The 24,696-nt window shown below is 46.4% G+C and overlaps 1 protein-coding gene across 5 annotated transcripts in view; it reads left to right on the top strand.

Moving 5' to 3' along the window:
- The window catches only part of Zbtb40 (zinc finger and BTB domain containing 40), a 70,952-nt gene that overhangs the window by 24,825 nt on the left and 21,431 nt on the right, over positions 1-24,696 (top strand). For 4 of the 5 annotated variants that reach the window (XM_055611258.1, XM_055611259.1, XM_055611257.1 and 1 more), the window contains exons 2-7: positions 6,810-7,559; positions 8,182-8,315; positions 17,420-17,582; positions 18,142-18,284; positions 23,222-23,414; positions 23,640-23,723. In XM_055611258.1, the coding sequence (XP_055467233.1) occupies positions 6,863-7,559; positions 8,182-8,315; positions 17,420-17,582; positions 18,142-18,284; positions 23,222-23,414; positions 23,640-23,723 (1,414 nt within the window). In that variant the 5' untranslated portion in view covers positions 6,810-6,862. The remainder of the gene's footprint in view (positions 1-6,809; positions 7,560-8,181; positions 8,316-17,419; positions 17,583-18,141; positions 18,285-23,221; positions 23,415-23,639; positions 23,724-24,696) is intronic. The other variant, XM_055611260.1, reaches the window with a different exon arrangement.

Genomic DNA, 24,696 nt, shown 5'->3' with positions numbered 1-24,696 from the left:
CTCAAATGGTTATTGTATATTTTCACCAGAAGAGATTCCAGTTCTCAGTACCCCCACTGCTGCTTATTTTAGCTGAGGGCTTTGTGATTTCTTTGTTGCTGCTGTTTCTCTGACCTTGCCTCTTCTCTCTGGTTCATTTTCCCTCTCACAGTGGCTCTGGCACTGATGGTCTCCCAGTCTCAGACTTTGAGGCTCATCTCAAATGGCACTTTATCATCCTGTGCACACTTGGTTTATAGGCACACCCTGCAGGTGAGAACAGTGCTACTCCGTTTCTTTTCACACCATTGCCATGGATGGGAAGTCAGCAACTTGTCTGCCATTCCATCGCTATGGATGGGGAGTCAGTACTCTGCTGTTCTCATCATGCATTTTTGTTTGTTTTAATTCTTTTTCTGTGCTAATTGATATTTTGAAATTTTCATTCTAAAGACATATATCTATCTGTGATTTTATTTACTTATCTTGGGGGACTGCTCATGTCTTTCATGTTTTTAGAAGTGTAGCAGAAGCTGAGAGAGTGTTGTGATTGTCACTCGCTGACACATTTCCTTGAGACAAGGTAACAGAATTTTCCTGTCTCTGCACACTCCCTTTCTGTCTACACTGGCATCTTGGGCACACACAGCCACGCCCAGCTTTTACCTGAGTGCTGGGGATTAAAGCTCAGATTTCCATGCTTGCGCAGCATGTACTGCTTAGGCACTGAGCCATCTTCCCAGCTCAGAATTGGGGTGTTCGCCCATGTTTTTGTGTCTCCATGTCTAGAATGCCCACAGATGCCTGTCAGGCTTCTTGTCCTATCTTCTACAGTCTGAGCTTTCCTTTAGTTTTTGTCTTTTTAACTCTACTGTCTGCTGTGAGCAGTTGTCTCAGCCTTTCCTTCAGCTCTGTCTAATCTCTTCAGCAGTGAATGGATTTCTGTAACTAGTTCCCTTGGTGTGTGTGTGTGTGTGTGTGTGTGTGTGTGTGTGTGTGTGTGTGTGGTGTCGTGTCTCCATTGTTACATGGTATCCTTTCATGTGTTTGTAACCTGTGTTCATGGTATTGCCTGCTATGCCTCATCCTGTTGGTTAGATTTTACTTTCATTCACTACTGCGTATTAAAGACCTGCCCCTGTCTGTCTCAATAACAGGATGTTTTCCTGTCTGGTGGCTTGTCTTCCATAGTGCACACCTTCCATTTCTGCTCACCTGTGCTCTCAGTCACAGTTCAAATACCCCTCGTCTCGAGCTGCTACCACAGACAACGCTCAGGGAGCACTTCCCGCCCTACAAGGCATGTGTGTACTGCCTGACGCCTGAGCTCTTTACCAGATTCCCTTCCCAGAGCAGCATGGATTAATACCCACCAGTGACCCCTGAACCCAGCTTCTGCCTAATGTTTCTGTTTGACCTTGAACCTGAGCAACTTCTCTGGGCCTTAGTCTTCTCATCACTAAAAGAGGATAGTGTTCATCCCTGCCACCGACAGGGGATACTGTCATGTCTGCCTCCTCAGGTGTTTCTAGAATGAAATGAGTTGATAAACGAAATGAGTCATAAGGTGAGTTGTAGCAGCTCTGCTGACTGCCTGTGAGTTATTTCGCTTGCCCTTCCTCTCTACATTCCTTTTTTTTTTTTTCTGTAAGAGTATAGGAATTTATTCTATTTTCTAGCTATAAATTCCCTGATGCAGAAGTTATCTCCATTTGTGAATCTGCAAAGAGAGTTCTGTTGATACCTGTACACTCAAAATATGAGCCCTCCTGTTTCTTTTAGGGCACCATGTAAGAAGTCTTTTCTTACCCCCACTTCAAAGGTCCCCTATGAAATTTTCTTCCGTTACCCTATATACAGTTGCCTTGCTCACCGGCCTTGGCCTTCACGTGGTCTGCGGTGGCAAGAGTCCTTTCTGGGTTTTCTGTTTCTCTGTGTGAGTCTCTTTGCTTTGGGGTATGAAAGTTTCTCGGTTTCTTCTGATGCATACCAGAGACATGTTTTTGTGTTAATTTCTCAGATTGGGATTCCTGTAAGACACAGAATGCTTGCTGTGCCTGTGTGGCAGAGGCCTGTGTGTGGTTCTCTGCATCAGGTCTAGATGACTAGAGGCTGCTGTCAACTTCCTGGTGCTCAGTGCTGCTTTAGCATCGGGGGATGGGCCTGGGCCCTGGGCTTCCTGCAGGGTCTCAGTTCTCGCTCCCTGTCCTCTGCCTGCTGGAAGCCGCATATCTTGCCTGCATTACTGCAGCGTCCTTCAAGTCCAGGGCCTGAACAGGAGCTTGAAACCCCACAGGGCCACTGGTCTCAACTCCCACTTACTATTCTAGCTTTGATTTTGATGTCTCTTTCATTTTCAGGTGCCTGGGGATTTTTTTTTTAAACTTGACTATGTATTTTAAAAGCATTTTTGTGGGTTTTATCCAGCATTTCTGTGTGTCTGTAGTTGTAGAAAAGATGACTTTATATCACCTCGGTGTGCTGTTTTGCCAAAGGTCGATTCTGAAATTAGCAGTTCTGTTAGTTTTAGTATTCTGTTACTTTTAATATTGTCTGCTTATACATTCATTAAGTAGCCCTTGCCTGTCCTTGAATGTTTTTGTGTATAACTAACTCCATTCTCCTTTTATTGATGAGGTTTACCACATTGCTAGTACCTGCACACTCGCTATGTAATACACTAGTTTCCCAAAGGACCTCGGCTCAAGTCCTAGCACCATATGGTGGCTCCCAACCATCTATAACTCCAGTTCCAGAAGATCCATCACTCTCTTTTGACCTTCGTGGGCACTGTAGGCGTGTGACACACTTATATACATGCAGGCACAACACCCATACACTCTGCCTAACTGCTTATTCATCAACTTAGTACATTATATTTTCTTTTTACTTGTTAATAAGAGTATGAAATAGTTTGACCAAAAGATCTCATGGGCAATGCTTAAAATTTTTAAGTTTTCTGCAACTTTTTTTTTTTTTTTCTGTAAGTAACAGGAGATGGATACAGATTTTCCCACGCCGTCACTGTTGCTGCTGTCACTTCTGAGTCTCTCGGCCCTCTGTCCATGCATTGAGAAACTCACAGGGCCTTTCTCCTCTGTGGCTTTTGTGCAGCCCTGGCAACTGACGTGTAGACAGGGTGACCCTCTGCCTCCTTTCTGCCGGGGTTGCGAGCATGTGTCACCACAGAAATCCATGTACCGTTTAATAGTAGAGATGTTAAAATAGCCTGTACTCAAGTGGTAGCTAAGTGCTCCAACCGCCCTCTCTGAGGAAACCGAATGATTATATGCATTAACAAATGTCAGCCACCATGGGACGGATGACGTGTGGGATGGCTGGAAGTGGAAGATGTGCAGTCTCTTAGGAATGACTCTGTAACATTTACTCTGTGTGTGACTGTTTTGCCTGCATGGTCTATGGACCTTGTGTGTGTCTGGTGCCTGTGGAGGCCGGTGGAGGGGCATCGTATCCCCTGGAGTCACAGATGGGTATAAGCTGCCTTGGGGTGCTGGTGAGCCTCCAGGAGGGAGAACTCAGGAAAGAGTGTGGGGCGCCCTGTGACAGGTGCCCTGGGTGTCTGACTCTCAGTTGCGGGTACTCGGCCTTTGTCAGTTCATTAGTCAGGGTTTAGGGTTTCCAGCCTATGCTTGTTCTATGGAGGTTTTTGCCCTGGACCTTTGTTCCTGGTGATTCTCTGCTTCTGCCTGGCCCATCTTAGGGAGCCAGCATCTCCCCTTTAATCAAGGGTTCCCCATTGTTCAGCTTTTTAATTATTGTTAGGACCAGGAACCTTATAAGCCCTTCACATGCACACGAAGCCTGGGCCCTGGATAGATTTGTTTCTGTTTTTCAGGTGTCAGAAAATGTAAAACTGATAGTGGGTGGGATCAGCCATGATTGTTTAACAAAAATGTTCTTTTAAAATCTCTGTTCTTTTTAAACAGAGATTCAGAGATTCTCCAACCTTGTCTTACCCTGTGGAGACACTGATTTTTGTCATCACTGTAGAATCCACAAACCCAAACCTGAGCTGTGCCCTCAAGTACCTGTCTTCTTCAGTGTCATCTGGACTATCTTGTCAGTGACCTGAGTACCATACTCAGGACCTGGGGTGTTGGTTCTCTCCTCCTTTGTGCCCTTCCGTTCCTAAATCACTTGGACTCTTTTTCTTCTGTCTTCACCTCTAGTGAGGCTTCCTTGGTTTGTTCTGGATCCCTTTTGAGGGCAGAGTCTGCCTTTAGAATTGTCTTTCTTTAATTCCATAGAAACACCACTGAAATAACATTTTAAATGCATCTCTGGCCATGTGACCTCAGTGGCTTCTCTTTACCTTTAAGAGAAATCGCAGGTTCTTCCAAGTGGCCTACCTCCCCTCTGTGTACAGATCCCTGTCTGGTTCTCCAGACCCATCTCTTGACTCTCCCAGTCCCCATTTTATGTTCTGATACCACTGAGCCCTTTATGACCTTCCTCCACTCCAATGCTCTCCCTGCTCAAGAGGAGGCTCTCCTACCTGTGTGCCTTCTGCAGGTGGTCCTTCACATACTGTTTTAGGCCCTAGCCTTCTTACCTCCTCACCTGTTAAGATGCGGGTCATGTTGCTGGGGAGGTAGCTCCACGTAGAAATGTGTTTGCCACACACCGCAAGGACCTGAGTGTAAATCTCTGGGTAGCACAACTCTCCTCCCAGCACTGCTGTGGGGAGATGGAGGCAGAGACACTCATGAGCCAAGTAGGCTGGTGTGTATTGACATTCATGAATATACATCTATTGTGTGTACACACACACACACACACACACACACACCAACACCAACACACCAACTCCTGGACTCCTCTATCCCAAACTGGGTTGTTACACACACATTGCAAATCCCTATCATCGTATTTCCTTCTAATTGGTGTTTCCTTCTGCCAAGTCATCAGCAATATGTGTGCTAGGCAGCGTTGTGAGCACTGAGAGGGAGTGGTAAAGACCCTCTCCTAGTAAAGCTTAGGCATTGCCTAGGAGACAGGTGAGGCGCAGCCACAGCGCCACATACCTGTGAGTGATGTGTGACGGGTGAAAGCAGAGCAGGACGAGGTGAGGACAGTGCCAGTGGCCAAGTGTTCTTGCCTGCAATGTTCTAGACATGAAATATTTTGGGTATATTTTTTTTAACATCTGCCTTATGGAGACTTGAGTATGGGCCCTTAAATATAAACACAGTATTCGTTCTTGTACAGTGGCCTGAAGGTCATTACACACAGGCAGTATTGTTAGTGTACTTGATTGTTGATTGTTGAACCTGTTGTCTGTGATACCATGTTGGTGCCATTTCTGATTTGCAGTCAGAAATGGTAGCACGCTCCTATAAACCGTTATCCCTATATAAACCAAAAGCCCTATATAAACCGATATGTGAGGAACCCTGTGGCTGAAGTGTGCTCCTAGGTCAGCAAGGAAGGCCATGCACTTAGAGCTGAAGGTGGCAGCATGTACAGGAGGGTAGGCAGCCAGTGGCAGCTGGATGACGAACAGCTGGTGTAGTTCACTATAAGAGCCTTGACTTTGATCTGACACTGAAGCTGTCTAAGGCATTTGTGCAAAGAAGTGTCAGCCCTGGCTGTGTGCTAAGTAGATCGCTCTGGCTTTCAGATAGAGGGAAGGGCAGGCAGAGGCATGGAGATCAGCCATGCCATTATTGCAGACTCTCGATAAAAGGGAGTGAGAGCTTAGATCGGCCTGGAAGGACTGAGAAGTGCCGGGATTTGCACTTACTGCAGGCAGTGCCAGTAGGGTTTTGAAGGGTTGGATCTAGGGTATGAGGGAACATAGCTATCAGAGCTTACTATTGGTTTTTATTTTTATTTTTACTTTATTATATGTGCATTGAGTGTTTGATCTGCATGTATGCTTGTGTTTTCTGAATTCCGGGTAGCCTTGAAGGTCAAAAGAGGCCTCCAGATCCCCTGGAACTGGGATTACAAACAGTTGTGAGCTGCCACATAGGTGCTGGGAATCGAACTTGGGTCTTCCAGAAGAACTGCTGAGCCATCTCTCTAGCCCCCACTATAGGGTTTTGGTGTGAACAGTGGGAATATGATTTCTGGGAAGTAGGGGAGGTGGCGGGGAGCTTTGGAGTCAAAGTTTCAGAGGCCTTTTAGGTTTCCAGTTGGAAGTGTTGAGAAGGAACACAGGAAGTTTATATACTGGGTGTTGGAGTTAACCAGGAGTTAAGAGAAGGCTTGAGCTGGAGAAGTGATAAAGAATGCCCCGCAAAGGATACAGGGAAGCCTGGCCAGTTGGTCAGTGGAAGCATAAACCAGTGACAAATTTGTACAAGGTAAGGGTGATGATGCCTGTCCACTGCTTTGACAGCTTGAGCATGGGATCATTATACTTCCAGCCTGTGTCTATGTGTCCGTCCTTCCTGCTGGTCAGCACTCCTAGGGGGCAGGAGTAGCATACAGCAGAGCAGTTACAGCATTCAGATTAGCTGCTAGAGATGACAGGCCTTTCCATTGCTGGTTTTCCCTCAGCTGCTCTGTGGAATGAGGAAGGAGAAATGATTCCTCTAGAGTCACAGTAAGAATCAAGTGAGATTATGTATGGAGGGCACCAAGAGTGGTCTCTGCCTCTAAATAACCGTATAACTATTATAATTACTGCTAACTCAGGAGCCTTGGTGCCCTGCCCCTTCCTGTTGAGCAATACTGTTGCTGAATGAATGAGTGGGTTTCTGCTATTGAATGCGTGAGTGAGTCTTTTGGCTTTTTGAGCATCTCCCACTAGGCCTTTCCTGAATGCGTGTTTGTTTAACACAGTCCTTTGTGGTTCTCTCTAGGGCTAGGTGGAGTCTGGAGGGTGAGAGGAAGGAATTGAGGGCAGAGCCAGACCATGGAACTCCCCAACTACAGCCAGCAGCTGCTTCTGCAGCTCTACACCCTGTGCAAGGAGCAGCGGTTCTGTGATTGCACCATTTCCATTGGCAATATCTTCTTCAGGGCCCATAAACCAGTCCTGGCGGCAGCCAGCCTCCTGTTCAAAACCCTGCTGGACAGCACAGACGCCATCTCCATCGATGCATCAGTGGTGAGCCCTGAGGAGTTTGCCCTCTTGCTAGAAATGACATATACTGGCAAGCTCCCTGTGGGCAAGCACAACTTCTCTAAGATCATCTCCTTAGCGGATAGCCTGCAGATGTTTGATGTGGCTGTCAGCTGTAAGAATCTTTTGACTGACCTCGTAAACTGCTCCGTCCAGGGCCAGGTGGTGAGGGATCTCTCAGTGCTGTCCTCAGGGGCAGGTGGCAAGGAATCAGAGAAGGCTCAAGTGGAAGTCCTTTCCTCTGACAGTGCTGGGAAGCCCTCTTCTTCCCTGGAAGATGCTGCCACGCCAGCAGGCCCCGAGAAAGCCGAGACCCAGGAAGCAATCCACGTGGCTCCTGTAGAGATGAATGCAGACCCTCCCATTGCCCATGAGGTTCAGGTGGCTGCAGAGGCGGCAGGGATAACCCCTCAAACGGCGGAAGTTTGTTCTCCTTCCCCTGTTGAACAGATCCCAAGTAAGGCAAAGGAGGCCAACATGGAAGCAGGTGACAACCATTTGATTTTGTACTTTGTTTCACTTAAATTTATATTTAATTGAAATATATGCCTCTATTGCTAATTTCAGTAGTTAGTGGTTTTTATTTTTTGAAATTCTTTGTTTTGTTGTCATTTGTTATTTGGAGTCTGAGTCCCTCTATGTAGCCCCAACTGGCTTGGAATTCACCATGTGGACCAGGTTGACCTCTAACTCAGGCAGTCCTCCTGCCTCTTCTCACAAGTGCTGGGATTACAGGTTTGCATCACCATGCCCCACAAATGGTTTGTTTCACTGATAATTTGCCAAAGGTCACCATTAAGTAGGAGATCACAATTTACTGCAATCATCACTGGAATCTTTTAAAATGTCTGGGTTTTTGGAATTAAAAGTTGAAGCAAGCTACAGAGCAGGGAGACAATACTAAGACAGCAGTGCTCTGCTTCCCAGAGCTACCCAGGGCCATCACCAGACAGATGATGTGCAGAGGAAAAAGCTTCAAGATCCTGCCATCCTGCTTGTTGCTCGTGTGCTAGGTGGGCAGTCTGTGACTGAAAGTCCTCAGCTGAAACTGCTTCTTCATCGTTTCAAGTAATGAAACCCTGTTTTGTTTCATTCTCTTCTTCATTCAGAGTGTGAGAGGAAGCAGGACCAACTGAATTTCCTGCTAGAACATGAATGTGTCTTCTCAAATGCAGTCTTGCTCACCCAGGACGTGTTGCACAGGCTGGAAGAGTGCTCAGAAATTAAAGGCTCTCAGAAAGAGGTAGGTGCCCTGGGCAGCCTTTGTCTCTAGTTCAACACTTCAGGAGTCCAAGTCAGTGTCCCTCACAGGGCAGAAATAGGCAAATGCAAAACACCCAGGGCTCCACTTTCTCAAACAGTCTGACCTCCTTCCCTTCCTGAAAGAACAGGCCTGAAAAATTGCTAGGCAGTGTGCTTCCAAAAAGAAGTTGTGTCTTGATCATGTGAGAGTACATTTTTTTGTTGTGTTTTGAGGCAGGATTTTGCTTTGTAATGAAGACTGGCCTCCAAGAGCCTCCTGCTTCAGCCTTCCAGGTGCTGGGATTTCAGATGTGCACCATGATGCCTGGGTTATCACCAGTTTTGTTTCTGTTTTTGTTGTCGTTTTGTTTTGAGACAGGGTCTCATTATGTACCCATGGGTGGTCTGGAACACTCTATGTAGACCGGGCTGGCCTTCAATTCACAGAAATCCTCTGCCTCCCGAGATGTACCTCACTATGCCGACATCACCAGTTTTGGTCCATAATACTTCACTGATCACACCATTCCTTTCCAATTAATTAAGGATAGGATGAGGCAGAGGTAGTTTCAGATAACCCCACATCAGAGAGGTAGACACAGATACTCAAAACACTTACAAAGACTGTTTAATGGAAGCACCCAGCAAGTGGCATTTCATCAGGAAGGAATACAGTGGCCCTTTCAGACATTAAAATCACATGGATAAACATTTGTTTAGTAATGCTATGTTAAACTTGATACATAATTTATCTCATTTAATCCTCACAATAACTGTGGGTCTATTTTTGTCCTGGCTGAGAATACAAAGAGGTGATGTAGCTTGGTTAAGGCACAGAGCACGTAAGACACAGAGCATTCTGTGTCTTAGGATTCTGTGTCTTAAAGATTCTGACTGTTCTGTGTAGTATTACAGAGAGAGCACTGGGCCTTTCTTGTGTGTGTGTAAAGCAGGTACTCTGCCACCAAGTACACCCTCGGGCCAAAGTCTGATGTTAGAGAGCTGCACACTGAGTTACCCTGATTCCAGCAGAGCAAAAGTGACCCATATGTGTGTATAAACATGTTAGCAATTGCCTGACAGGAAACTGCCAGATGGTTGTCACGCTGTTTCCTAGCTGCCCTTTTCTGTTTTCAGTAAGGCAACTGAGACCCAGCCCCATGTGTGCTCTGTACACCTGACCCTACAGGGTTCACAGCACAGGCACTCAGTACCCATGTGCTTCCTCTGCCAGCCCTGATGCCCCTGCTGAGAGCTCGGCAGGGGCCTCTAGCAGGTGAGCGCCTCTGATGGAGCCCTCTGGTGCTGTCGGCATGTTAACTGCTAATACTGAGGGTGAATGCCTGCCAGTGCTTCATTGCTTTCCTGGCTCATTGCAGGTTACTTTTTAGAAAACAAAGTCAAGATTTAGTATTGATTTTAACCATATTAATAAATAGCTGTGCATAGTCCTGAATTAGAGCAATACTTTTTATAAGGCTGGTTGAACCCCCCCTCAGGTGGGGGTGGGGGAGGTTAAGTCCCTTTGTCTGATTGCTCTGAAGGACGTTGTGCTTTAATATTTTTTGCACTTGCATGTGCTCTTCACAGCTTCTCCATCATTTTTGTCATTGGTTTGTTACCTTGATAACTTCTAGACACACCTCTTCACGCTCTCATTCAGGGCTTCTCTCCGCCTCTTCTGGAACCTCATTCCTTAGACCAGCAGTGCTCGCATTCGTAATACTTGTGTTTATTTGACTTGTGTCTTTGCCCTTTTTGCATGGCACTGTGCCTAAAAGTGTCCCTTGCAGGTGCCAGAGAAATGGGCCCAGTGGTTAAGAGTACTCACTACTCTTGCAGAGGATCCGGGTTCGGTTCCTGGCACTCGTGTGGAGGCTTACAACTGTCCATTACTCTGGCCTCTGCGGGCACCTCCCCACAAACACGCTGTGCATGCGTACACATAGGCAGAACACTCATAAAAGTAAAAGAAGCCACAAAAAGCACATCTTTTTGTGGGTCTCTTGAACACTTCCTTTTTATTTCTTTCCTTTCTAATTCGTGTTCTAATCTTCTGATGGCAGTAACTTTAGCAGTGCTTAGAAGAGCCCCAAGTCCTGCTGGTGATCATTATAGGCTTATGTTATTTCTTCCTCAAGCTTAGAGGTCAGAGTACCAGCTTTAAAAATCACTTGGTGGTTGTATTTAAAACTGCTGTAGACTGTGGTACAGCTTTAGACTTCAGAAGGAAGAAACAGTCTTTAAGAACATAAGATTAACTTAAATGTAAGGGCAGAGCATGTAGCGCATGGTGGAGGTCTTGCCTAGTAAGGCCCTGGACTTGACCCCCCGCACTGTGAAAATGAACTCCTGAGTTAGGGTTAGGGTTGTGGGGCTGTCTTGTACCAAGTTCCCTTGTTCTCATTCCTTTCAGCTGCTCTAGAGAGGCATGCCTGGCTGCAGTACACTGCACACAATTAAAGTGCACAATTTGCTACAGTTTTAATGTACGTTCAGAAACCACATCACAGTCAAGGTGGACATGCAGCGCTCCAGATCTTCTCACGGCCTTGGGTGATCCATCTTTCCACATACCCACCCCCAGGGCCAAGCTGCTTCAACCTTTTCTATTCACAACCCCTTTCTGCTTGAGAAATTTTATATGACCCTGTGTATACAGGAATATAAAGCAGATATGCAAATCCAACATTTACTGATAGTAAATCAAGAAATTTATTTTAAAAATAATTTTTTGGCGTACATATATACTTTCATCATTTATTACAGGCAAAAGCAGATTTGTATACTAATGAGATAGATGTCTATTTTTACGTAAAGAATTAAATTTTGGCTGAATATTGATACTACAAGATGCAGAGAGCATCGTCAGCTTTTTCAGAGTTGATGAATACCTGGGCTTCACAGCCCTGAATGCAAGAGAGCGATGCTTCATACAAAATGGCACAAGTCTGTTTATGGCCGTTTCAGACATGATGTGAAATTCTGTCCTAATCCCAAGCCAAAATTCATTTAACCTTTTAAAAAATATATACATAAAATACAAGTCAGCACTTCGAACAGCAACTTGAAGGTTGAGCATTCTAGCACGATGCAACACAAAATGCACTGCTTCAGCGCTCACGCTGAGAGAGTGTGGTAGAAAACGGTGAAAGTCCTTGTTTCCATAGGCCATCGTCTCTGTACGCAGACGGCTTGCTGGGAGCAGTGGAGTCTGTAGTTCCTAGGAGCGGCAGTCTTGACTCAGCGCTGAGGTTCCTGAGGCAGCATTTGCAGCACCGTGTCGCATGCCCGTGTGTGCGTGTTCAGAGCGGAGGCCGCAGCAAAGTGGTGCTGTCACACCATGCGGGCACCTCCAGAAATACTTCAGATTCAGTGACTACTAGGTTAAACTTTGATTTTCTTGTTGCATGTTCAGAAACATTTTGTTGCCATATCTTTTGTAACAACAACTCCCTTCTCCCCTGTCCCCCACCCCCATTCAGTCAAGCACCTGTTGGGCCAGGCTCCAGATAACCACTGATTGGCTTTCTGTCAATTTAGATTAGTTTGTGTTTTCTAGAGTTTTGCGTAAATGGAGCCTGGGGGTGAAAATCGTTTCCTTAACATGCTTAGTTGAGATTTATCCATGCTATTGTGTGTTCTTTCCTTCTTGCTGCTAGGTGGCGCTCCCTTGCACAGCTGATAGTTTATTTGCCCAGCTTGGCTACCTCCTTGTGATGTTGAGCAACCTAGTCTTTACAAGGCTTGGTTTCTTCATAGAATGGGAATGTCATCAGATACCATTGTGGGGTTATCATGACATAATTAGGATTATTTATATGTTGTTCTCCCTAAAATGCCAGGCACTCAGCAGGAGCTCAGTAGGTAGCAACTGCTGCTTTAGTTTGTAATTACCTCAGTGCTCAATGGCCTAAACAGCCACTAAGCCCCTGAGTTCTCTGTAGTGTCCTAGTACTGTGTGCTTTACATGTGAGATGTCTACAGTGGCCCTAGGCTTCATCTATCAGGCATGTGTTCAGAGAGGTACCAACCTCTGAGTGGAAGTAGCTTCCTGAATTGCAGGGGCAGGGTCTCTGACAAAGTCCTCAGTCTCTCCAGAACAAGGGCGTGTTCTGTATGGTTTGGAATGCTTGTAAAGATGTGTGCCCCCAGAGAGCCTGCTTCGCAGCTTGTGATAGAGCTTGGGAATCTGCCTTTAACAGGTTCCCCAGTAGGCTGCCATCTTGGTGTCTGGGCACCATGGACCACATTTTGAGAAGCACCACGGAAATTGATGACCTCCAGACTCTGACACTGAGGGCAGAGGACATGATGCCTGTGTCCTAAGAGGCCAGAGAGTATCCATTTTCCCCAGGTGTCACTCTGCTTGCTTTTGATTCAGCAGGTATTCACTGAGCAACTGGCTTGAACCAGGCAGCTCTGATCACTAGCATCACAGATTACTTCCAGGTATAGCCAGCTCCTGGGTGGAGTCCTGCTGTAAGGCTTCTGTCATGAGCATATTCAAGAGCAGTTCCCTAGAGCAGCATATTTTAAGTTCTAGTACAACTATAGGGCTTGGCTTTTCTTGTTGCTGTTTTTCCTGTTTCATACATTTTTAGTTCCCAAGGAGTTTTGGATGTTTTGTTGATTTTGTTATTGGGCTAATCGTCATGATATAACTTGACACCTTTAAAAAGTTTGGCCTTTGAGGCCTGCTGCCACTGGTGAGTGGCACAGGGTTCTGGTTGAGACCCACGGATGCGGGTATACAGCTGGCCTGGACTGAGTTCAGGGAGGACGTGGGCTCCTGGTGTCTTGATGGGTTTAATCTCCCACACTACCTGATGAAAGGTGACAAAGCCATTCCCTAAACCAATGATTGCGCAAACATGAGAGGCAGGGCACTGGAACCCAGGTCCCACAGTCGGAACTGATTGTGACAGGTCTCCTGGGGCCCGGGGTGTGGAGCATCTCCTGACAGATCATGCCAGTCTGACTGTCACTACCATAAGCAAAAGCAAGGGGTGACTCCTGGCTGAGTAAAGCCTGCTTCAAGCCAGCCCCTACTTTCTTCAGTTTGTGCTACAACTTTTAATTGTCTTCCTCCTTTATCCATAGCCATGTCCCTGCTTTTAATTAATTGTGTGTATAGCAAAGCGATCTTTGTCAAGAATAAGGAGCTAACTTTTCCACTATTGATTTCTGGGCTGTCTGATTCACTTTCAGTTTATGTCCTAGAAAGACTCCCAGAGCTGAAGACCTACAAGCGCTTGTCCTCCTTCAGCTGCATTTCAAAGGCAGGCTAGTCTCCTCCTCCTCCGTGAATCTGATGCTCTCAGCAGTTGCACTGCTTTGCCTTGTGGCGCGGTGCAACTTTTCATTGTCATAAGGACAGTGCTTACTGGCTGGGGTGTATATACTGCTCAGAGCAAGTGACTGGCAGTCATTTCACAGGGCTATGAGGGGTGAGACTCAGCTGGTGTTCCAGATTTCCACTGTTCATCAAGTCTGGGCGGCACAGCTAGCACTGCAGAAAGACTCAGTTAAACTTTGCGTAAGTGCCTGCCAGGTACTGGTCTCAGTAGTAATCACATGGACTAAGAAGAATGGCCTGCATGTTGCCTGTGTCCCGCTCAGTGTTCAGTGGCTGGTTCTGGTGGGTCCAGTAGCATCCAGTGCAGATACATTTAATGTACCCAGTGTTTCGTTCAGACCACTCTGTTTGCTACCCTGTAACCTCAGGCAGGTTACCTAGCCTCTCCAGTGTTCATCTGGAGCAGCAGGAAGGCATCCTGGGGTAGAGTGAGGAGTAAAGTAGACAGCAAGTTTATACTTTAGTCCAGGATGCTGCAAAACTATTATGGTCTGTACCATGGTTTATTTTTATTTTTTCTTGGCGCTAGGGATTAAGCATGGTAGGCAGGCACACTACCCCAGAGCTGTATCCCAGCACTATCTTCGTCATTATTGCTGGCTCCTGCCCCTCAGCATGAAAAGGAGGGCCTGAGTGCACAAGATTGTCACCCAAACGAATGTAAAAGGCAGAAACAGTTGAGATAATCATATGAATCCAATGAAAAGGCTTGAGTGCAGGGACAGATTAGATGGGTTTCCTCTGTCATAGAAGGAAAACTACCTCATCTTTAAATATGTCTCCTTGTATTTCACTTTTGTAACTTTGACTACTTGTGTGAACATGTGTGTGACGTGGACTTACTGCAGTCAAAGGAGTTGTGGCATTTGGTTAAAGGACCTGGCCCTGAGGCCAACCTGTATTTAGTTGGGATCTTGGAGCTCTGCTACATGGTAGCAACCCTGCACAGTATACGGCACCCTCTTGGCACTCCATCTGGGCAGAGCTGCTGTGGCAGAAGGGCCGGCTCCACTGCAGAATGCCTGCAAGCCTGGAGTGCCAGCTCTGATGTGGCTGCCAGTCAGTACCAGAGTGAAGAGCGGGGCTTCCAGGCAGCCGACGGCTCCCTCCTGCCCTCTCATCAGCCCACTCCTGATCCTCCTCCCGGGTGGTCACCCAGCACTGCTGCTGGGCAGCGAAGTTAACAAATGTTTTAATTTCACCGCTGAGTAGTTCTGCAGAGGGAGAGACAGCAGAGAGGATAATGAGAAGCACTTCATAAGCTACCGATGGTGGAAGCTCCTCTATGCCCTCAGCTCAGATCATAATGCCAGACACAGTGGATGCCCAGAGAGAATCTGGACGATTCCGAGAGCCAGGTGAACAAAGGAAACAGCCTGGGATAGAATAAGGTGACTGTGACCGGTGAGAAAGGAAGGGAGGGAGGAAAGGGAAAATAGAGGAAGCAGTATGTTTACTGAGGGCGCTAGGAGTGAAGAGTACCTGTGAGCTACCTCTTCTGGTGTGAGAAGCCTCTTCAGCAGCCCAGAAACAGCGAGCACTTATTCCTGCAGATTCTGCAGGTCAGGAGTCCAGGCGGAACCTAGCTGGTCCCTGATTGAGCATCCCAAGGCTGCAGCTGTAGTGTCGCCAGCTAGTGCTGTCTCCAGGCGCAGTGGGAGAGCGTCTTTTCTAAATTCTCCCAGGACCTTAGCGGGTTCCAGAAGGTGTGCGTTCATGCTCACTCTGCCGCAGTTGGGCCTGTCCCTTCTTCCCAGGGTAGTTCAGATCGGGTGTCTTGCGTCTCCCAGGGCAAGGAGAGAGGGACAGCAAGTACACAGAGCAAGCTGTGCTTGTGCCTACACTGTCGCTGACGTGCACGCTGGCGCTCATGGGTCACACAGAAAAGTGTAGAAACCTGCCTCCCAAAGGTTTATCCTATTGCTTGCGCCATAGTCTCTTTTTGAGAAGTAAGTCATAAGATTCAGCCCAAGGGTGTAGGTACCTGGTCACAGAAGTCTTGAGAGCTGTTTTTCATGCTGTTGATCCCAGGGTCCCTAGTGCTGTCAGTGAAGGGTGTTCTAAAGAGATGGCAGACCAACTAACAAAAAAATGTGAGAAGTTGAATTAATTTGGCCAAAGGGGGTTTAAGCATTCACCTGCTATCTTTATTTCGCATTCATTGTTTTTGAAGTAGATCTGTTACCTAGGGGTAATAGATATTACTGTATAAGATCACTGTGCAGACTTTTAAAATGTATGTGCGCCTGCATGTGTGCAGTGTGTCTTCAGATGCCTGCAGAAGCCAGAAGAGGGCATCAGATTCCCTAGAAGTGGAGTTACAGGTGGCTGTGAACTTCCCAACATGGGTGCTGGAGACTGAATGCTGGTCCTCTGCAAGAGCAGCAAGTGCTGTCAGTCATGGAAGTAGACTGTGAAACTAAGTTTGTCCAAGCTTGCTTTTAAAGATGAACAAAAAAACATAAGAAACCCCTTTTCAAAGGTTAATTTAAGTGCTAAAAAGGCAACTGTATGCATGGGATTATACCTTATGATTTTTGAAATAAATTTTTGCTAAAATAGAAATATTAACTCTAGCTTCTCACTGGCCTTCCTCCCATCTACATAAGAGATGTTCTGTCAGACCAAAGGAAAGCATTTGTTTGTTTTTCCACTGGTGTTGCTGATATTTTACTGTGATCTGAAATATTTAAGGTTTGCTCTGTGACCTGAGACCTGAAATCTAAGGCCTATCTCACAGAGCTGTATGGCTCTATATCAGAAGAGACACCTGGAGCTTGGAGCCTCTTTACAGAATTGTCTGGGGAAAGAAATGAGTTGACAAGAGGCTGGGGCCAGCCAGGCTGCATAACAGTTCCGTCTGCTCAAAATACTGTTTTAGCCAGTCTTAGCTCCTGCTGTGGTTGTGGATTTGAGGGAAAGCTGAAAGTGGCTGGCTACAAAGATGGGTTTTTAACCATAGTACTTCTTTGTCACTGATGTCAGAGAACTGTGATACCAAGGCAGAGTGATGCTAGATGTTATTGCAAGGTTGAGTGGCGCAAGCTGAGAGGCAAGGCAGTCTGTGTGTGAGTGTTGGTTCCAGAAGGAACTTTGTCACTTCCCTTTCTAGAGTAGAAGCAGCCATTACCATGGGGGTAATTATTATGTGAATCATGTTCTCTGACAGCTGGCACCTATAAGCCAACACATTGTTAGCCTTATTACAGAATAGATCTAAATGTAATAAGGCCTGTGTCTTTCTAAATAGTCTATCATTCAGAATGTGAATGACTTAAAGTGTTCTTTTTTCCTAACTCGCAAGATTTTAATTGCATTCTCAAATAGTAAAATGACAGTTCATTCAATTTGAAATTCAGATATCCTTGCCTGAAAAATACCCAGTGTCATAAGATTCAGAACGGAATAATTAGGCAAGAAGTGCATTGCATTTGTTAAAAATGTACTGCACACCTACTATGTGCCGGACTGTGCTTCTTGCTGAGGCTATAGAGCCCTAGAAGCATGATTGTTGCCTTCTAAAAGTATCAGAGTAGAAAACAGTAATGAAACAATTCCAGTGTATGTGTCCAGTACAGAGGAGGACCACCAGAGAGGAGGTGGGCCTGTGGAACCCCTAGCTAAGCAAGGCTAGCTGGTGGAGGGCCAAGGGAGAGCTGTGAGGGTCAAGATGTCAGAGCCCTCACGCCACAAATACAGTTCTTGTAGACAATTAATCTCTCTTTCTCTGTGTACTTGGTTCACAGACCATAATGGACTGTCTCAAGGGTGAAGGAGGGGCCTCAGCATTCCAGAGAATCCTGGACAGGGTGCACAGTGGGAGCCTGGACGTGCAGGCGGCCTTGTCTCTGGTGAGGCTGTACCAAGAGTCTCCACCGACAGAGGACTCGTCTCAGGCTCAGCCAGAAGGTAGGAGGCTGTGCTGGCCACTGGGTGACCCAGCTTTTAGAGTTCTAGCCAGGAATCATACCACTGACGGTTTTCACAGGGGGTCTCGTGGCACCCCAGAAGCTGCGTGTTAAATATGCACAGGCTCCCTGTGAGTCCTCGTCTCTGCCCTAGTTATCTAGGCTGCTGCCTCAACAAGCCGAGGCTGCTGTCGCTGTCTGCTTGCCTTTCAAAAAGTCGGACGTCCAAAGCAGTGCCTCCAGTGACTGGTTCGCTGCCCGCACTTAAAGGCTGGACAGACTTGCTCTCTTTCGGGTTAGGTACAAAGCAGTGGCCTCGCCTGCCAGAAGTTAACCTCTGGCTGGCTCTGAAGCTTTGTATTTCGACAGATAAATGAAACATTTTTCCTTTCATAGAGTTTAAACAGAATAATAAAGTATTTTCCTCTCCAAAAGTGATTCTGCATTCAGGTGCACAGAAGCACTTTACTATTCTGTTAGATCTCTCTCGACAGACCACGCTGTCATTTTCTTCAAATTGACTAGCTTCTCTTGTGTGTCTCTAATTCTTTCTTCCCCAGGGAGCGCAGGGGAGGGAAAGACCTTGTCTGTTCTGTTACTGGAACACAAAGAGGACCTGATCCAGTGTGTAACACAGCTCAGACCTATTGTGGAGTTCCTGGAAACAGCCAAGGAGGAATTCCTGCCTGGCTCCGAAAAAAGGGTAACTGTGTCGAGCCTCTGCCCCCTTCTGAACTGCTGCAGAGCTTGTTTCTAGCCCCTCTGCGGCACGAGGCACTTTTTACCTTGGATATTTTGATACCTTCCGCATAATAATCACCTTGGCTGATTGGCAGTTCCTGTGGCATGCTCCATTCATTTCTTGCCATAGCCTATACCGTACACTTTGCAATACATGACAGCTGGGCAGGGAGGTGGGCAGATGAGCCTGCTGCTAGGACTCTGAATTTACAGGAAGTAGTCACATTTGTAATTATGATGCTTGTCTTGTTTACAGAAATGACACATGGTTAATATGTAGCTACAGAGGAAAATAAACAAAAAACGAAACAACAACAAACAGACAAACAAAAGCGAGAGGGCTCTGCTAGCAGCCTTGTGCTTCCCTTCCCTCTGTCTCCTTGGAGTCCTGGGGTGAGGCAGTGAAAGCTCAGGGCTCTTCTCTGCCCTCATGTGTCTCTTTCTACAGTGTGGACGGGGGAGCAAGTGCTGTGATAGTCCACGGGCGCCCCATGACTCACTCGCTCCTTATTCTTGAGTGCTTGTTGCCAGTATTTTGGTGTTAATGAGTGATACTGCAGAGGACATCCTTGCAGGCAAAGCTCTGCAGACGTCTCAGTATTATTTCCTTAGGGTAATTTTTAAATGGAATTTTAGAATAGAGTGTAAAAAGTTTCTCGTGGACATTGTCAAATTGCCCTTCAGGAAGGTCACAACAGTTTATTCTCCCAACAGCTAGCTGCTAAAACCCTCATAAAACTGCTGGCATGACTTCTCAGGGCAACTAGATAACTGTATTTGTTGGTGTTATCGATTTCAACTTTGTGCTAAAAATATGTCTGTCTAGAAGGAAGGGTGGGAAGAGAGAACTTTCGTGGCATTGCTTCTTAAAACTGCAGAGAGTGACTTAGATGCCCAGGAGAGATGTTGTGGAACTGTTGGTGTGATAGCACTGGGTTCAGAGTGGCCTGGGTCCTAGATTCCATCTGCCTGAGTCGACTTAGGTTGAATATCCAGGCAGACAGAGGGGTGCGGGCAGCTTCTAATCTCAAAAATGTATTCTGGAAACTGATGATGTTCCACAGTTCTGTAAACTTCATGGACAGTGCTGATAGGCTAGGGAATGAGCTTGTTTTCCTCCCGAGGTTTCAGATTAGGTGTAATTGTAGTCACTCAGGTTGGGTGAGTTGCTCATTACGCTAGGAGCCCCTCATTCCCTGTTGCTAAATTTCATTCGATTATTCCTCCCAGCCCTCTTCTGATGAGCTGGGCTGAAAGTGGACTTTGAGATGTTCTATTATCTTGTAAAGCAGCACTTAGAGGCAGAGCCAGCCCCAGCCTCTTTGCTCTGCTGCAGGATAGACCATACTGTCATTTTCTTCTGTCACTTTCAGTTTATTTGACAAAAAAGGCTGGAGCAGAACTTAAATTAGTTGCAAATCACAGCAACACTTCTTAAGCTGGAGTCGTACAGCCACAGCAGCTACTCAAGCAGTGCAGCCAGGCAGATGGTCCAGGAGAGTGTTGAGCCCATGGCACAACTTCATGTCACCATGGGGAGGGAGCACTGGTCCTTTCAGAACTTCCTTTATGAAATTATGCTTTTCATGCTTTATCTGTAAAAGCCTTGAGTTCTTTCTGTAAAAAGTGAGAAAGAAGAATTTCTTACCTCAGGACATACGCATAGCAATTACTATAGTTGCCATTTGCATGCTGCTTAGAGCTTGCTAAGCGATGCACTAAAGACTTCCAGTGTTCCTGGATTTTTCTTCCCAGCAGCTCAGTGACCTAATACCATCCTCAAAGAACCCAGAGCCTGGGGAGGCTGAGGCTCTGCTGGGCTGTTCTGGGCCTGAGCACACTGAGACATCCTCACTGTGCAGATGGCTTGTGGATAATTGCAGCATACTGTTGCTTCTGAAGGAGCACGTGTGTCCTTAACAGCCACACCAGGCGCTGTGAGCAGCAGCCTCATCTCAGAATCCCCAGAAGAACAGTGCAGGACATGGTGTGGTTATCTTCATTTGCGATGGGGGAAAGCGAGCTTCCAAGGTTCATGTAACTTGCCCAAAGTCACCCAGCCTGAATAACTAGAGCTGGGGTACAAACTGGGTCAGTCTGGCCTTAAGAACCATCTCTGTGCTGCTGCACTGGGCATCAGAAGGCTGCTTAAGAGTGAAGGGTTGGTGCTGAAGTCACTACAGGCTTTAAATACAAGGTCTTAAATCTTAAATTATGGTTCACTTATTCGATATCTACCATATATTAGACCTTATCTAAGTAAAAAGGACTGGTTTTAAAGCTCAATTCATTATTTTATGATGGAGCTAATTTGATAATGGCAGCTCCTGGCATGATTCCGTGACGGATCTGCTTGGCTGTCTACTGAGAGGAGGCGTTCCCCAAAGGAAGGTGCTCAGTTCTGTGGAGCCATGGACCAAATACATTGAAATAGTCTCCTGCGTCTGCTTTCACAGGTCCTTTGTGGCCCACTAACAAGCAGCTCTATGGCAAGAGGAAAGTGTCTGTCACATGTGTTATTGTTCAGTATCTCCACTAGACAAGAAAGATCAAGGGAAGTGAGACTGTTGAGTTGTGAGTTGAGCTGAAACATGTGGCCAGTGAGAACAAATTCACAGGGCTGTGGAGATGGGGGGGTGGTAAAGGCAGCTGCATGAGCACGAGGGTCTAAGAGTGGATCCCAACACCTATGTGTTAGGTAGGCAAAGTGTGCCTGTAGCCCCAGTGCTGGGGTAGGATAAGGGGGTCTCACACAGAGGATCACTGGGGCTGATAGGCCGAGATCTGGGTTCAGTGAGAGACCCTGTCCCAAGGGACAAGGTAGAAGTTGATAAAACAGGACACCCAATGACTTCCAAGTTGCTTGAAAGTTTTCCTCACTGCTTCTGCTTGCACAGTGTGCGCACACTTGCACACAAGCGCACCTACATAGCATAGGAGCATGGGCATGCATACATGCAGAGAAGAATTCGCAAATAAAAGACCGGCAAACCACAGCGGCACACGCTGCGTTCTCAGTACTTAGGACGCCGTAGTCTTGCACTGCATCCAAAGAGCTGTCAGACGTTCACTACTTACTGGATCAAACCAGCCAGATGTGAAAGGGCTTTCAGATGGCCGTGCTGGTGCACACCTGCAACTGTAGTACCTGAGAGGCTGAAGCACGCGTATTGCCATGAGTTCAAAGCTAGCCTGGGCTATATATCAAGTACCAGGGCAGTCCTGTTTCTAAAAAGGTTTCCAAACAGGGCAAGCTGTTGGAAGCAAACTATTTATGGGCTTGCTGTGGGGAAGTTTCATAGAGCTATTTATTTGAAGAGTGTTTGAGGGTTTGGTTCTGTATTTTTTTTTTTAAACAGAAAAAAGAAGGGATTATGACAAAAAGTAGTGCTAGAGCCTGGCACAGCCATGTCTAATGGGAACAGCGAAAGTCATAAAGCCAGCATAGCTGCTTGATAAAGATCCAGCAAAACTGAGCCGCGTGTTGCAATCACCATCATGCCATCTTTCAGTTTTGGTCTTGATATCTGTGTGTCGCATTCTTGGGGGGGGGGAGGTTTTTACAACTTGGGGAATTAGGTTGATGGGAAATTTCCCAGGAATCGTCCACTCCTTCTCCCAGGAGTGCTGTAAGCTTCCCCAGGAAAGTCCTGAGCGTGCTACCCCTTCCGCTTTTAGGGAGCTGTCCTTATCTGGCCCTACTTGAAGACCTTCCGTGTGCCCTAAAGGTTGTAAAATAACATAAAGACACCAGAGGTCTCCTTACGAGGCTCTGGCTCCAAGATATTCTTGGAACATCTGCTCTGTGCTTAACTCAGGAACAAGATAATCAGAACAAAGTAACCTTAAGAAGGTCAGCAGGAGTCGATAGGCTGGAGGAGTTAGCAGCAGATCACATCACAAACCTTTTTCTGCTTATGCTTAGGTGACCACGTGGCATATAGGATTGGGGCCATATGATATGCCTCTCAAGGAAAAGATGCAGTAACAAAGTTAGATCGGCTGGAGTTATCTCTGCCCTACACTGAGGCTTATACTGATAGACAAAGAATGGTGTGGGAAAATGATAAAAGATTGAGGTATCAGGACCTCCCTTTCTTAACAAAGCTGGCTGGTCCAGGGCCACTGTGGTGTGTTATGATCAAGGAACAAAAGAATACCAAGATAAGACATATGAATAAATTCTAAAAAGATATAATATATAAACACTGTATTTTGCCAGAAATTGAATAATAATTGCAGCAGCTTTGGCCTGAGGATTTTTCTTGGGAGTAATGACAATCGATGCTCTGACCATTAAGAGTTAATAATACACTGCTTGGGACATGGCACTCTGCCCAGGCTGGCTTGGAGATTTTCTTTCTGTCTCCTGCCCTTGAAACTGCAAGAGCTGCCAGCCTGAGAACTGGCTGCCATTCACCATATATGTTTGCTTTGGTAAAATATGCCTCAAGATTCTTAGAAGTTGGGTTATGGGGTCGATGAGGAGAAATGATTGTAAAAGATAACTGTTCTATCATGGTTTATCAATGATGACTAAACTTATGACCAAAAGGAAATTAATACACATGTCTGGGAACAAAAAGTAGTATTATCTATATAACTTGGACCTGTCCCTACCCACTGAGTTGTATATCAATAAGGAGGCTCCATGGCTGCCAGTCAGTCAAGGCTGGAAGATTGTCCTGACCACTGTGCCTGACTCCGTGCTTCCTCACCTACTCCTCACATCCTCTCTGGAACCTGTCAACTGCTGGGGTGGGCCCCTGGCAAGGGACCAACTTGGGAGGGCTTGGTGGTGGGCATCCTGTAAGGCTCTCTTGCTGGCTTTTCCAGTAGTGTGTCAGATTCATTTTGAATTGCAGTAACTGGTGTCTGCCTGATTGCATGCCCCTGCAGGTGATTCTGAACTGCTGTGAGGGCAGAACACCCAAGGAGACGGTAGAGAGTTTGTTGCACAGAGTGACTGAAGAGAAGGCCCTGCCTGCCGAGAGCCTGGTAAAACTCCTCCAGGCAGTGAGGACAGCATTCCCAAACCTGGGCCTCCTGCTGGAGAATTTGCAGAAAGTCGCGGAGTCACCCGGCACCACAGGTACTAGTTAATTGTTCATTCTCTGAACAGGAGCTGCTTGTACAGAAAATCACAGCTTAAAGCTGCCTTCTGGCCCCATGCTGGGAAGATGAGACGCAAGTTAAGAAATGGCATTGTGAAGCAAGCTCACTGTCACAGAGCAGTTGGAATCTGAGGACTTTACTCCATTAAGCTCCCTCCTAGGGTCTGTTTCTTCAGATTTATTAATGGGCCCTCCTCCCACAGGGCTGGCCAGGGTTATCTGTGAAACTGAACAACGGACAGAGGGGCCCAGGACGCTGTGCATTCCAACAGACCCTGTGGATGGATGTGAGTGGAAAATTCAAATCCTGATTGGCCCCTTCTTAGCTGTGCGCTACAGTCCCCTACAGATAGCTACAGATAGCCCGCTTGGTGTCCCTTAGCCCGAGGGAGGGGACCCAGTTCCATTCTTAGCCCAGCGGGAACTATTTTGCCCCTATCCCAGAGCATATAGATCCAAGATGGCTTTCAGAAAAAAAAAAAAAATGATTTCTAGGAAACAGAAACACACACACACACACACACACACACACACACACACACACACACAGCAGGGCAGCTTCCAAAATGAAGAAGGAAATAGGCTATTGTCTTTCTCCCCCAGTCAATGCTGAGATATGTGTTCAGGTTCCTAGACTGCCTTATCTTTTAGTTGTATGGTTTCCCCTGTTTAACCATATCAAAACATTCTCTTGCATTTCTAAAAACTCCAATCTCCTTTAAAGGCTATGTACTTTTCTGTCACAAAGGTGTGCTTGTTGTGATACATGGGCCCTGATGTGGGCAGATGTGTAGGCCTCAGTGCCATTTGTGGCTGTCTGACATTAAGCATGCAGCTTCACTTTATGAACTTCATTGTTCCTGGAATGGGTGTAAGAATTGTAGCTGTCGTATTCGTCTTTTGTGGTTATTGTGAAATGACGCCTGTTAAACATTTAGTGAGAGTGCCTGGCACATAGTAGGCCATCAGCAAATATTAGTTGCTGTCTTCACAGTCAGCATCATCACCCTTGTTCTTTAGTTTTTTTTTAGGCTTACTTTCCAGAAGTGGATTTACTGGGTCAAAGAGAAAAATAAATGTGACTATGAATAAAAGTTAAGGGACAGGCACATTGCTTGTATTTTCTTTGCCTTTAAGGAAGTATGACTTAACAAAGCAGCTAGCAGATGGGCTCAGGGGATCTGAACACTCATTTTCCAGGCTCCACCTTACCTGGTGTTTGGGATCACCGCATGGGTCCTTTACCTCGGCCAGGCATTG

The sequence above is a fragment of the Psammomys obesus genome, unplaced genomic scaffold (genome assembly GCF_907164565.1).
Source record: "Psammomys obesus unplaced genomic scaffold, mPsaObe1.curated_primary_1811, whole genome shotgun sequence".
NCBI lineage: Eukaryota > Metazoa > Chordata > Mammalia > Rodentia > Muridae > Psammomys > Psammomys obesus.
This window is presented reverse-complemented; position numbering and strand designations above follow the sequence as displayed.